At 38.7% G+C, this 13,865-nt stretch overlaps 1 protein-coding gene across 1 annotated transcript; it reads right to left on the bottom strand.

Moving 5' to 3' along the window:
* Positions 1 to 1,614: 1,614 nt before the first annotated feature.
* On the bottom strand, positions 1,615 to 3,916 carry LOC107092307 (TIR domain-containing adapter molecule 1-like). The gene is made up of 2 exons (XM_015386689.1): positions 3,668 to 3,916; positions 1,615 to 3,501 (listed from the first exon to the last, which is right to left on the bottom strand). The coding sequence occupies exon 2, from the start codon at positions 3,355 to 3,357 to the stop codon at positions 1,666 to 1,668; it is 1,692 nt and encodes a 563-aa protein (XP_015242175.1). The 5' UTR covers positions 3,358 to 3,501; positions 3,668 to 3,916; the 3' UTR covers positions 1,615 to 1,665.
* Positions 3,917 to 13,865: the final 9,949 nt, after the last annotated feature.

Below are 13,865 nucleotides of genomic sequence, written 5' to 3'. Positions count from 1 at the left end.
CATACTGTGGAACATTCTCAGTATGAACGGTCACATCAACATGGGTGATTGTATCAGTCATCCTCCCCTTCAGCATAATTAGAAAGCTCATGGGGGAATTCAAAACTGCTGAAACATAGGTATGAGCTTTGCTCCACCACAGGCTCAAAAGGGATTTTGTTGTGCAGGTGTGTCTTGCTGATAAAGTTCACTCAAGCAGTAACATGGAGTAGTCCTACCCTATATTAAACATGTGTAAAATCCTTTTTCTATGTCAGAAGAAGTTTGAATACTTTTCTTTGTATGTGCAAGTTGGAGACAAAATGAAATGTGCCAACTCTGTGATGCCTCATCAAACCTAATTTCAGCGACGATCATCATCAAAGTATAAAATACTTACTTGTCTTTGGTTCTTTCCTTTTAGTGGATTGAAGGGGATGTGGACATCTGTCAGTTTGTTAGGAAATTAACTCCTTTTCTTCCCTCCAGGCATGTGCAGCAGATCTAATTTTTTGGCATAATTCATGCAAAATGTTAAGAATTTTCTATTTTACATAAAGATTTTGATAATTTGTTTGTAACAGATGAAAACATTGCGTCTCATTTGTAAAACAAGAAAAAAAGATCTGAACATTCCCTCTTGATTAGATTAACCTATGATAAAATCCAATCCTTGATTTCTAGCAGTGCATAAATTTAAGGTTATTATATTGTAAAGTTTCCGTTCATTTTAGCAGACAACTTTCATTACGCCACATGTAAGAACAATGGAAATATTTTCCTCTAAAAAATCCACCTATAAATTCATAGAATTAGTTCACTCTATGCATTTATAAAGTTAAGTAATTACATATTTTATAAACTACATATAATACTATTTTTTATTACATTTAATTACTTAATGATGCATTTTACAGTTTAAATGTAGGTTTAACATTTGAATAATGTATTAGTTAAATTAATAAAGTTTTAATCTATTTATTTCAGGGAAAGTTCACATTTTTATATGTTCTGATATATTATGGACCTCCATGTACCTTAGAGATTAAATCACAATGCTTAAACCCCCCATCTTGTGAGCCCCTCATTGATGCCTTGCCACCTCCCCAGGGGTTCCTGATCCCCACTTTGCTCTAAAACATGTTTGATCCATCTCATATAATAAACCACACTTACTCAAGCTTTTGTTTTGCAAACAATATTTTATTCACCCGAAACAGAAGGAAAAGAGTCTGTCAATGAGAAAAGTATGACAGCAGAGCCCCCTGTTGGCCAAACAGAGTTGGTACAGTTGAATGGGTCAGAGACTGTAAATCCAATCACAGTCACTAGATGGCAGTCTTTCGCTATATTTTATGATGATAAAGATGATGAAGTTCCCCATTTAAGCCAAAATAGCTGCAGTGTAGAACTGCTGTTTTGACTATTTTGATTTAGCTTTTCAAGCTTAGTTTTAAATATAGTAGAAACACAAAGCTGTTCCAACTTTAAGAATTTTAGTGTTGAGAAAAGATCTTCCTTCCTTCCTTCCTTCCTTCCTTCCTTCCTTCCTTCCTTCCTTCCTTCCTTCCTTCCTTCCTTCCTTCCTTCCTTCCTCAGTCTTGATCCTCACTGCCACCTCTGCCCACNCTTCCTTCCTTCCTTCCTTCCTTCCTTCCTTCCTTCCTTCCTTCCTTCCTTCCATTCTCAGTCTTGATCCTCACTGCCACCTCTGCCCACAGTCATAGTAGAGTCATTCCCAATCATGACATAATTTGCGTTTTCAATGTGAATGTTAGAATGCTGTGGCCACCAAACCCCACCATCTTGCTCTCTTTGCACACTGGCTCCAAGAACGAGCCTTTGCTCCATGTGAAGCCTCAGCCTCTCTTTTTCCTGTTTGAGTTTCCTGATTTTCAGCTCTTCAGTCCAGATCTTTCTCTGTCTCTCAATATTTGCTCTATTAAAAACCTTTTGTAGTTTTTTTTCAAAGTTTCTCTTCTCCTCCAGTGGGACCAGTGTCTGCAGAGCGATGGGAATACTTCGTCGGGGCATGCAGTTGTCCATAGGCAGCAGTGGGATGACTGTGTTAAATTTGTGTTCATTGTGTATGGAGTTGATGAGGGCGATGTTGGTCTTCATTTCCAGCATTTGTGAGTTGAAGTTGCGTGTGAGCAGCAGGATGGTGAAAGCAGAGTTGTTGACAGCGTCCTGTACACACCTCAGAGTGCTTTTTCCTGGAACAGCAAACTCATCTGAGAACGTTGCCCCTGTGGTACCGATGGCAGCCTCAAGTTTTTCCTTCATGCTGTCCGCCACATCTGAATCTTCTGGAGCATGCAAGATAACAAATGCATAAAATATTTCCTCCTCCTCCTCTTCCTCCTCCTCTTCTTTAGTTTCTTTGCTTTCACTTGGGCTTTTTAAACCGGAAATATTTGGCAGAATACTTTGTGAAGCCAACTGTGTTGCTTTGGTCCCACTGTTGGCCTTGTATGGGTAAGTTGCACTTTTGGTACTTTGAAATGTATTCATTGATGCTTCATCTGTCTTAATTTCATTTTCTCCTCCAAACTGGGATCTTCCAGCTGGTGTGTGCTGAGGCACTGTTGATTGAACATTTTCAGTTTGACTTCCACTAACAGGATGGATGGAAGGGGCTATCAGTATTTGGTTTCCTGACGTTTCTGTAAATGCTTTGTCCCCTTTAAAAGAATCTGTTGGAGGAAGACTTATCTCAAGATGAGAGGGATATGAAAGCTCAGAGGGACTGTCCACCAGAGGGCTGGGGAGGCACTGAGCCTTTGCAGACTCATCCTCAGACACAGCAAATTTTAATGTTGCATTTTCTTCCCTCAGGTATCTGTTTGGATCGAGCGAAAACTCTGATTTGAGATCAGAGGAGGAACACATCCACTCCGCAAACTGAGGCCCGCATACAGCTTTGGCTTCCTCTCTAAAATTGTTATATCCCAGAGAACTTGTCTTAAAGCATTCATTAGAAAGGGCTCTCTTGTAAGCAAGATTCCTCAGAACTGAGTCACACAACCTTTGGTCAAATAAAACTTTAAAAACTTTAGCCAGCGATGTCAGGGACTCTCCCGTCTTGGCCTCAAATTGGCTGCAATGATCTCCAAAATCATCTAATTGGCCTTCGCCCGATTGCCATTTTTCAGCGAGATGGTTAGCAAGGGGGTCGTCCTGTAGTGTCCGGAGCTTCTCCAGGGCGCGGTCCGGACTCTGGAGGATGGTGAGACACAAAGCGTGTACGAGAGTGTCTTCAGGAGACTCACCCAGCTGGAAAGTCAAGCTGCGCAATCGCTCTGAAGGTGTTTTCACCAGAATGTCAAAGACCTCTCTCAGTCCCGTCCTTTGATTTTCCAGTCCTGTATCATTCATTCTAAAGACTTAGGTGGCAACTGGTTTGCAAAAGAGAAAAGAGGTCAACTAAATCACATTTGATTCTCCAATTGTGTTGTTTTCGGATCATCAAAACGCTGGCCTGCTGCAGAAAGGCGTACCGTTTGCTGGGTATTCTTGTTTCTTTAAAGAGAGATGAAAACAGAAGTGAGATGAACTATAAAGGTATTCAAAGAAAAATGGATTCTTGTTTTTTTAAACTTAAGAGCATGAAAAGAGGTATAACTCCACAAAGCTCATTGTGTAGCTTTCTTGTCATTAAGATGATCAAAGTTCAGTAATTACTCACAGGCATGGTTTCAATGGAGCCATGATAGCAGATCTGCTTTTAGTTCAAACAAGGAAGTCAGTCAGAGAGCGATTTCCTGCTCTGTTCTGCGTTCTGGTTCTCCTAACTAGAAGCTCTAGTTGGATCTCCCAGAATATAAGAAGGTTCTTCTTGGGTCTCTGCAGGCTTCTGGAGTCCTGCCCATCAGTGAATCTCTACCTGTTGCAGTTTAAGGTCTCTGTCAGTGTAAAGCTAACTCAAACAGCACAATGCTGATGTCACACTGAGTCAGGTACGGTAGTTCAAGAGGGACAAAAATGAAAAAAAAAAAAAGCAGGACAATTATTTATTGTCTGACTTTTCTAGACCCAGCACACTTTGTGTTTACAGGTTAAAGACGGACTGATTCTCTGTCAGCTGTTTTCTTTTTACAAAGATTACACACATATATATAGAGGTACTGCAGTGGCAGAGTGTAAATCTTGAGCTCACTGGGCATAATGGGTGTGCATGCAAAAGGAATTTGCTTCCCCCCATCTGCTTCTGTCTTTCTCTTTCTCTCTCTCTGTAAAGAAGTTGGAGTATTTTTATCCAGAGAGGAAACCTCCAACCCTGTATTTACCAGGGGTGGGGTCACACCAGGCGGAGAGCAAGCCAACATAGAGTCCCTGAACTCAGCACAGACAGAGAGCCTCTCAACCTTGAGTGCTTAGAGCAGAGCGATATGTTTACAATATACAGGATTAGAGTCACTTTATATGAGGTGTGTGTAGATTTCTTAGCAGCTGGCAGCACACCAAGCCTGCTCAGAACTTCATTTTTCTTATTTAACTGTACATAAACTATTGATCATTTACTGAAACAGGAGCATTTTTTTTTAACTTAAATGTCTTTAACTGTTTAGGACAATGAAATTAGAGATATATACATCTCCATATGCTGCAATGTTTTTTTTTTTTTATCATTTAACAGAATACTCAGTAAAAGTATTTGTCATACTAATGACATAGTAATGACATAGTAATAACATATTGTCATATTGTTGATAACTGTCACATTGTGTCTTTGTAAGTCCCTTGGGATAACAGCGACTGCTAAATGCATAAACACAAACATTTAACCAACCCGTGTTTTTTTTAATTTTTATTACACACAAAATACTAGATATCAAGTGTTTTTCTGTTAATTATAATGACTATTCATTACATAATAAAAAAGACCCCAAATAAAATATTATACCAAATTAGAATATTATACAAGAACAATATTGCACATGCACTTAGTACTTAGTCAGGGCTCCTTTTCATGAAGTAAATGTAGCGTGACTTTTCTACATTATGTGTTCCCTCTGCTGCATTTTTGCCTCTGGTGTCTCTCATATTTCTCCGGCATCTTTAGGTCGATCCTATTGACAATAATCAGGAGAACTGATCAACACATGGACTCGGGTTATTTTTGAATACACTGCCAGGTTTCTTAGATCATTTTGACTGTTTTCTGTCATGTCAGTTGTTATGTTCTGTTTCTTAGCTGCTGTTTAGTCTCTATATAATGTAATAAAATCAAGAGATAAAAATGAATGCATAAAAATCCAAAACAGGACAATTTCATACATATATCCTGCTGGCAGCCATCTGACGGCAAAGTCTTTAGGTTTTATCGGCCCAAAATAATTTAAATTCCGTGCTACTGCATGCCTTATGATGAAAATGAACATGAAGGGAATTGCATGTCTGCAAAAAAGTCCTATTCAAAACTGTAGAATAGAAGGATAGAAAAACATTGGGTCGTAAAAATTAAAGAGTATTTGATTATATCTTACTTTGTTGTAAGTGCTGTGAATCACAAACTCCAGCACAAAAACTTTCTCACACTCACACACAGGCATGCACAACACAGTCTGACACACCAAATCCCAACACCAACACCGCCTGGAGATGATCCCCAGTCAGTTACGTAACTCGCTGCCAAACGTCCATCTCTATTGAGGACAATTCCTTTAACGAGAGACATGCTCCCCCAGCAGCTGTGTTAGTCAGCCTGGCAGTAAATCTGCTTCCACCTTCAGGCAAAAACATATAGTAAGAGGCTGTGTCAGTTCTGCATATCCTGGCATTAAACATCCTCCATTCCACAGTTTGGAGCAAATATGTTTTGACCCGAGCTTTCTTTTGGGGGAGGGGGTTTAGGAAAAAAAAAAAAATGTTGTGCAAACGGGAACAACTCTCCAGTCACGTGGTTTCTGACTATAGGCGACAATGCACGCGTGTATTTCGTTGTCTTAGCATGCATGGCTTCTGGTCGTGGGAGAGAGACTGAGGGGGGTCACAAAAAGAGGCTTTGGGGCAGATGAGTGAAAAGGAGGCCCTTTCTTGGACAGGGACTGGGGATTAGGATGAAAGACTTATGAGTGGGGGATGCGCTCTCCTGTGGCACCCGCTTGGTGCATCTCTCAAGCACATTCTGCACATCCATTGTAAATGAGCAGCAAGAGACAGAGAGGTGCTCAATGAAAGATGCAGAGGAGGGGATGAAAAAAAGATCAATGCCACACCGCAGTAAATCGGAAACTTTGATAAAACGTGTCGGGATTTCAGGTGGCAGATCTGCACAAAGTAGCACATATGGGAAAGTCATAGAAAGCCGATTAAAAGAAGACTTTTACGAATCACAAAAAATCAAAACAAAATGTTTTAATTTCTTAAAACTTTTCCAAAGACTCAAATAGAAAATATACATGCAAGCATGCAAGCATCCAAAGATGCAAGAGCATTGAACCCCAGCGCCAACATTTTAAAGGACACCTGCGGGTCAGTTAAATGCAAGACGACACAAAAACGAAATATGTGCATTGCTTTAATAAGACAGAGGTCATCTATAGACACAGGTTTGGCTATCCTAAATATATTCATACAAGCAGAATGTGGCAAAGCAAAAATAATCTACGATATCACGTACCCAGGCTAGTTTATGCTGTTGACAAAGCCGACCAACAGATTTGAGCTAATGTGACAGTTAACTGGGATTAATTCAGGAGCCAACGTAAATGAAGCGGGCCTGCGGACAGGACAGGGGAGGGCAGAGGGGATGGGAAGACGTGTGTACTGTACCACACCGCAGCATGCTTGGATAAGCATGTAGGCCACGCCAACAACAACGCATAATACAGCCTCTGGTGATGGGGGGATGGAAACACACACATGTGCGCACAAATAAAAACTCTCAGCGTTTCTACCTCACCTCACACAATCCAACACACACACGGCTCTGCAAACACACAAACTCACACCCATGCGCAGACATTGATGGTGATGGGGCATGGAGCAGTTTATGCTCATATCAAGGAAAAGTCTTTGATCAGTGTGACAGGAAGGGCACTCGCCCCCGAGGAATTAGCTAACTCTTGCTTTGAAAAAGCACATCCACAATAAATCAGCCATGCCCAAATCTGCAGCACAGGGGAAGAGGATGTCTGATATTTAGCTTCATTAATATGCTAAATGTATGAGTATGATTTGTTCCAGTTCAGTGTCCAGAGTGGTACGATGAGCACAAAGAGCAGAATGTGCAGAAATTCCCAAAGTCCCCATGACCCGCTCAACTTAACCATCAATTAATTAGCATGCAATCCTAAAATACCAAAAAAATGTCATGTTTATTGTTGTCATTACTTATAGAAGATTAAATAGGACTATTGTATTAATCAGAATGGTCAGCTATGTGGCCCGTCCCTCACGGTGCCTTTTAACTGCAGTTGATATTATATTATGTTACAATATCAAATATAAGAGTGTGTAATTATAGACCAACATAGTGTAGTTATGTTTTGGTAGGTTTATTATAATATTTTATATTTACATGATCGTTTGAACAGTTCTTTGAGAAATGTTCAAAATTTGAAATATAAATTTTTAACCTAAACTTGATTTAAATTTAATTTTTCTCCTCACTCCATCCACCTTATTTCTTTTTTTTATAAGACGCTTTTCTTTCTCTAACATTCCTCCACCAAACCTCTGGCAAGTGGACCAATAATGCAGTTTGATGCACTGGATTTTTTTCAGGGATTATCAGAATAAAACGGTCTGAATGCAAAAAAAAAAAAAAACAATCAAGAGATTTTGTACTTCTAGATTAAAACACCATTTCACTTTACATCAAAGCACTTTTTTTTGAAGATCTTCAACATGAAATGCTGATTAAATCCATCAATGTTTCCTGTTGCAACAAACCAAAATGTGGAAAAGTTTAAAACCGGGTTCTGTACATCCATACTCTTAAAATTGTGTGTTCCACATTACAAAGTTTACAAAGAATAGAGCCGTTTGGATATTTTAATGTCCCGTGAGAACAGTCCCTGGTTCTGTATCTAACCAAGCAATTCAATCAATCTTGTCTCAAGGAAGAAACATGGGAAAAGCATCTAATTTATTGATCTAGTAACAAATTGATGCGCGACATAAAAAAAATCCCAGGATGAGCTGGAGTCACAGGTTGCTTTGCCTAATACCTTTAACTCCCACATGCTGACTGCTGCCCATACAGGGTGGAGTTCATTACGGCACACTAAACAAATCAGTGAATGAACCAAGAAGAAACAAACGGCCTCATATTGCAAAGAAGAGTAGTAAACATAAAAGACAATCCCTGTTTTGATAAAATTAAACCTGAATCTACATTTCTGTCACGCTCCGATGAGATGTTTAACGATGTGAAACTTTCCGTTTGCTGAATTGTCTTGTTAGGCAATTGAACTCCGAGCTATAAATTAGGGGTTGCACAATATCAGAAAAAAACATCTAATAAATTGGCAATTGTCCCTGAAAATGATACGACATCTAATACACAGAGAAATAATTAAATAGTCTGCATGCATTTCTACTTTGCAATTAAAACAAAGATAATAAGCGGCCTTTCCAGTAACGGAAAAACACTCAAACTGATTATTTTGATCTAAACAGCAAAGGATTTATTGAAAAAGTTGGTTTTGTCATGTGTCAGCCGTCTAAATTAAACAAATTAGTAATGGCTCCTTTAGAAGTTGACTACCTTTCTCACTTTTTCTGTTATTTTTATAGACTTTTTAAGGTCCACATTTGTGTGACCACTTTTTTGCTATAATATTTTGCTGTTGTAATGCCTAAATTTCCCCATTGTAGGACAATAAAGGGATTTTCTATTCTAATCTATTCTATTCTACTGTACTCTAAATCTTTACCTTCTGAAACTTTTTATGCTGCACACAATAGTTATTGAAAATATAAAAGGCAGAGATAACCTGAATATAGGACTTAGATAACTGTTTATCATTTAGTGCAGGTTAGAAACTTCTTTGCAGTGTTTATATCGTATACAGTACAGCTATGATGCTTTAACCTCTTGGACACTAGGCCTGTTTTCGAGAAATATGCTTGAAAATAACATGCCCAAAATGAATTGAATATATCTCAAGAACTACAGAGTTTATTTTAATTGTTTTGGTATCAAAATAAAGGCAAGACCCCAGAGAATATGTTACAGGTCTAAAAACCATCTTGGGGCGAGTGCTGAGGACCCAAATTTGGGTCCTCATGTCATGAAAAGGTTAAAGGTATTTTTGCATCATTTTGTGTAGCTTTACTGCACACAGACATGTGTGCTTTTAGGGTTTATTTTTTATGTTATGCTTAGAAATTCCATTTTGTCAGAAAAATTTTTTTGTTCTCCTAACCATCACCTTCAGCTTCTATCAAGTCTTAGCCAATAGCTGGATTTTATAAACTCACACAGACTGAGAAAATGCGTGAGAATGAATGTAAACATGCAGGACTAATCCAACTCCAAACACCACATGGGCTTCACGCTTCAGTCCAACTCTGAGATGTTTGATTTAATCGGATTTTTGGGTCCAACAAATACAGCATTCATATGTAAATAAAAAGTCAAGTTTTTGTGAGGTTAACACATCCAGTGGATTTCTTAACATCATATTCTGCATCCTATGATTTGTCCTTAGCATAAATTCATATTTTGCTGTAGGAGGAGTTTGAAAAGCCGGCTCGTGTTGATATATACAGCATATGAAACCCCACAGTAGCCCCCACACTGGAGAAGTGGCTCCAACAGATACCTGGAGAAACATCAGACACCTCAGTCCAGAAAGGTTCAGTTCTAGGGACAGCTAAGATACTAAGAAAAACCCTCATGCTCCCAGGAAGACCCGCTCTTCAGAAGAAGAAGCCAAGCAACTTTTCAAGGATTTTGATCAAAGGGTTGAAATACCCAGGGAGAGGAACCAATGAAGAATATCAAACATCCCGCTCACTCAAACAACTGTTTGTTTTTTCTTTATTATAGTAGTTTGACTAAGAGAAAATAATGTTTGTGAGATGTCCTATTGTGTTATTACAAAATGTAATTTATAATAATTCACAATGAAATACAATACATTGATTGAGTGTGTTAAAGAAGGGATGTATCAAAATGTGGCAGCTCTTCAGGATGTGACAGTTCAACAATGAAAACACTGTTTTACGCACTTAAACACAACTTGATTTACCTAAAAGAAGTGCGTATAAAGAAATAATAACTATGCAGTTACAGTTATTTGACAGAAAGATAAGAAAATTAAGACAGATAAGTTGCAAACATTAACAGAGGACTTTGAATAACAACATCTTGACATGTTTGCCACCATCTAAGGTAGATCAGTCATGATTTAGCTTCTCACTACATTGTAACTGTCATCGTTTTGATTCTGTTTAAGTTTTCTTTTTGAGTTTTCATTGGTTTCATTTCCATTTGTGTTGTTTTCTATTTGTATTTGAGTTTTTATTTATTTCCTGTTTGCCCTCTGACGCCCCCTTTTGTCAGTCTCCTCCCCATAGCTCCCATCTAGATGCATCCATCCACACCTGCTCCCTGTCAGCTGTTCAGCCCAGTCTTTGTTCAGTTTCCCATTCAAACCCTTCTTGGGCAGTTTCCAATTGCGGTTTCTCGTTGTTTCTTGGCTCCTCATGTGTGTTGTCTCTGACGTCTCCTGGTTTTATGGTTTTATGTATTTTGTTTTTGGTCTTTGCTTCTCTTGCCTTGGATCTGCATTAAATCAGCAATCTGCGTCCTTCTGTCTCTGCATTTGGGTCCTCTTCAAACCTCCACACAACCTGACAGTAACTCCTATTTCTATATCTACCCATTGTCCATCAATAAATGCCCTTCTGTTGGGATCTGTGTCTTCTGGAATATTGCAGCACCTCTGCTTCTCCTCCTTTCCTACATATCCTCATTGTATATCTAACAGAGGCCAAAGGAAGCAACATTATGAAAGCGAACCCAAAGTGAAGACTAAAGGAAGTGTGGAACTAAGAACGTGGAGTACAGGAATAAGAATATCAATTGTATCAGCAATACAGACAATCAAGAGAATAAATGGGCCCATTCTGGCAGCACTTGGAGCTGGAAAGGCTGCCCATCCAAAAGCCAGAGCCCTATCCACTGTGTCACTTTTGTCCGTTTCCAAGCTCCGCGGATGCTCTGCTTTTACAGCAGATGCGCAGAACCAAAGGATCGAGGCATGAAAGCAATGGGAAATTCATTACGTATTCCTACCCCCCTCCGCTCCCCATAATCACCACAATTAGCAGACATCTGCAGTGTCGCCAAAGCCGGGAGTGCATTCAGGCAATCAGAGCAGCTTCAGCGACAGCACTGACTGCAGCCCCCTCGGAGATGGGCCTCATCCTGTAGGGAAGCATTCCATTAGAAACCCAGAGATTAATTGAGACACAGAACTTGCTTCTGGCATCCGGCAAGAATGAAACCCAACGGGCGGCATCCACCATGTCAGAGCTGAGCGCAGGGGTGGACAGGGAGGAGGAGGTCCAGAGTTGGTGGGGACTCACACCGGGTCCAGTAATTAGCTGGATTGGAATAGTTACCAGACGATGAGTATGTGAGGAATATCTGACCCATCAAGTAAACAAAACCTGTGTGTGCCTAATGATAAACCAGATTTTATAGCTGCTTAAGGATATTGCTGTTCTAACTCTGTAACAGTTGATGTCTGGATTCACTAATTACATCAGGGCCCTTAAGCTGATCGAGAGGGTTGCTATTAATGTTTTCAATAAATTCTGCTTGTATAAATGTAAAGAAACTGTGTTTTTAAAGCAGACGGGCTCCTTTTGTTTGCTGTTTATGGCTTTTTTCTAGGTTGGGCTTCATCCTCAATGTGTCCTCTTGGTGTCACTTGGAGGATTCGCAGTTCTTCAGTCTGATCCCAGAGAATATTAAATATCCTAAAAAGAAAAGCCAGCAATGCTTATTGGGAAATGTCTTCAACTGTAATTGATGCCATCCTGGAGTTGCCATGATATTAGACTCATGTTTTTTTTTGTTTTGACAGAAAATAGTGAACATTTTTCTAATCATCATTTCTATTATTGTAAGACCTACATCATCTATTTTATTTCATACTTGCAGAGATGGGAAGTAACAAAGTACAAATACTTCGTTACTGTACTCAAGTAGATTTTTCTAAAATTTTTACTTTACTTTACTACTTTTTTTATGGGAACTTTTTACTTCTACTCCTTACATTTTTACACAAATATCTGTACTTTCTACTCCTTACATTTTAAAAAATTGGCTCGTTACTTTAGTTTTGAATCATTTCAATGGAGTTACCGTTATTATTTTTCACGTCATCAATACCAAATTCAATCTAATTGGATGGGAATCTACGTTGCATTTGACGCACCACTACAAGATGAATCGACAGATTCGGTGGTATTCATTGGCGGCAAATCATTGCAGCTTGGTGGCGGTGGCGTTACCATAGTAGTATGGACAACAAGATGATTGAAAATGAACACAACGGAGATCTAGTCCTATTGGCAGACATCCATTTAAAATGTAGGCAACGGCATGAAAAAAGTGGTTTCTACTTTTACTTTTATACATTAAGTAAATTTACAAGCCTGTACTTTGTTACTTTTACTTGAGTAAAGAAGTTTAATCAGTACTTCCACTTTTACCAGAGTATTTTTTAACACAAGTATCTGTACTTTTACTCAAGTACGTAAAGTGAGTACTTTTGCCATCTCTGCATACTTGTAACCTAACCCTGTTTGCTGTTCCTGCTGTTCACAGCTGTTAAAATAATCAACAGGCCTTGATAAACCTTTAGCTTTAGGTTTAGTCTTTTTACTTTAATAAAAACATTTTAGGTGCACCTTGCTACTACTGGATTGGATCTAGGGTCTCATCATTGGACTGAGATGAGATGCTGAGTCGTGAGCTTACTGGTTTATTTAAGGAAGCAGCTTAGGATAATTTAACCGTTGTGACATAGTGCAGATTCCTGCTGAAACAAGACGAGTATTCATAAATGTCTGGATGTGGTCAACAACATACCCTGTCAGGGTTGGTGATAAAGTGATAGGTACAAATAGTAAAACACATCCCAAACCATTATACCACCACCACCACCAGTATGCTGAGCTGTTAGTAGAAGGAAAGATGGATCAATTTCTTCAGGCTGTTTCACTAAAATCAAACCTTACCATCTTTACCCATTGGGCTGTTGTTATAATCAGTTTCTGAACCATTTTGGTAATCAAGAGGCAAGCGCCAGTTGTTGCCGCCTGTTTTTGGATGACAGGTGGAGGGGCCTTCTGCTGCTCTAGCTCATCTTCTTCAATGATAGACATCCTGTGTGTTTGAAAGTATTAAATATAATTCAATTTAATTCACTATAAAAATACTTTTATTAATCTAAAAGGGGAACAAAATATGTAGGTAGGATAAAAAATAGAAATATTAAGATATAAAGGTAAGTATTTCACCTTTAGTTTTACACATGTTTATTTTATTTTTTATTTGCGTTTATTCAGCTTTTATTTTATTATCTAATTCATGTAACGCATGAACTGGATTGTGTTACACAAATAAACTTGCCTTGTCTTTGGTGTGACATATTTAAGTTTTAACTTCCAAAACTATTCTCATGTTTGGTGAGCTGTTGTTTTCTGTGGTCTTTGTGTTGTAAAATTATTTCTGTATTTCATTTATGTTTCTAAAACTAAATTTCGTAGCGGTAATTGCATTTATTCACCAAAAATAGGAGTGAAACCATTTTTTTTTTACTGTGTGTACAAAATTCTTCTCCCACAATGTCAGCTTCGTCCTGCAATATCTGTTCCAACCAGATAACTACAAAAGCTTTGAGGGGCCCACTGTA

Source organism: Cyprinodon variegatus, unplaced genomic scaffold (assembly GCF_000732505.1).
Source record: "Cyprinodon variegatus isolate N-32 unplaced genomic scaffold, C_variegatus-1.0 Scaffold374, whole genome shotgun sequence".
Lineage (NCBI taxonomy): Eukaryota > Metazoa > Chordata > Actinopteri > Cyprinodontiformes > Cyprinodontidae > Cyprinodon > Cyprinodon variegatus.
The sequence above is the reverse complement of the archived record's forward strand: the minus strand, read 5'-3'. Positions and strand labels throughout refer to the sequence as shown.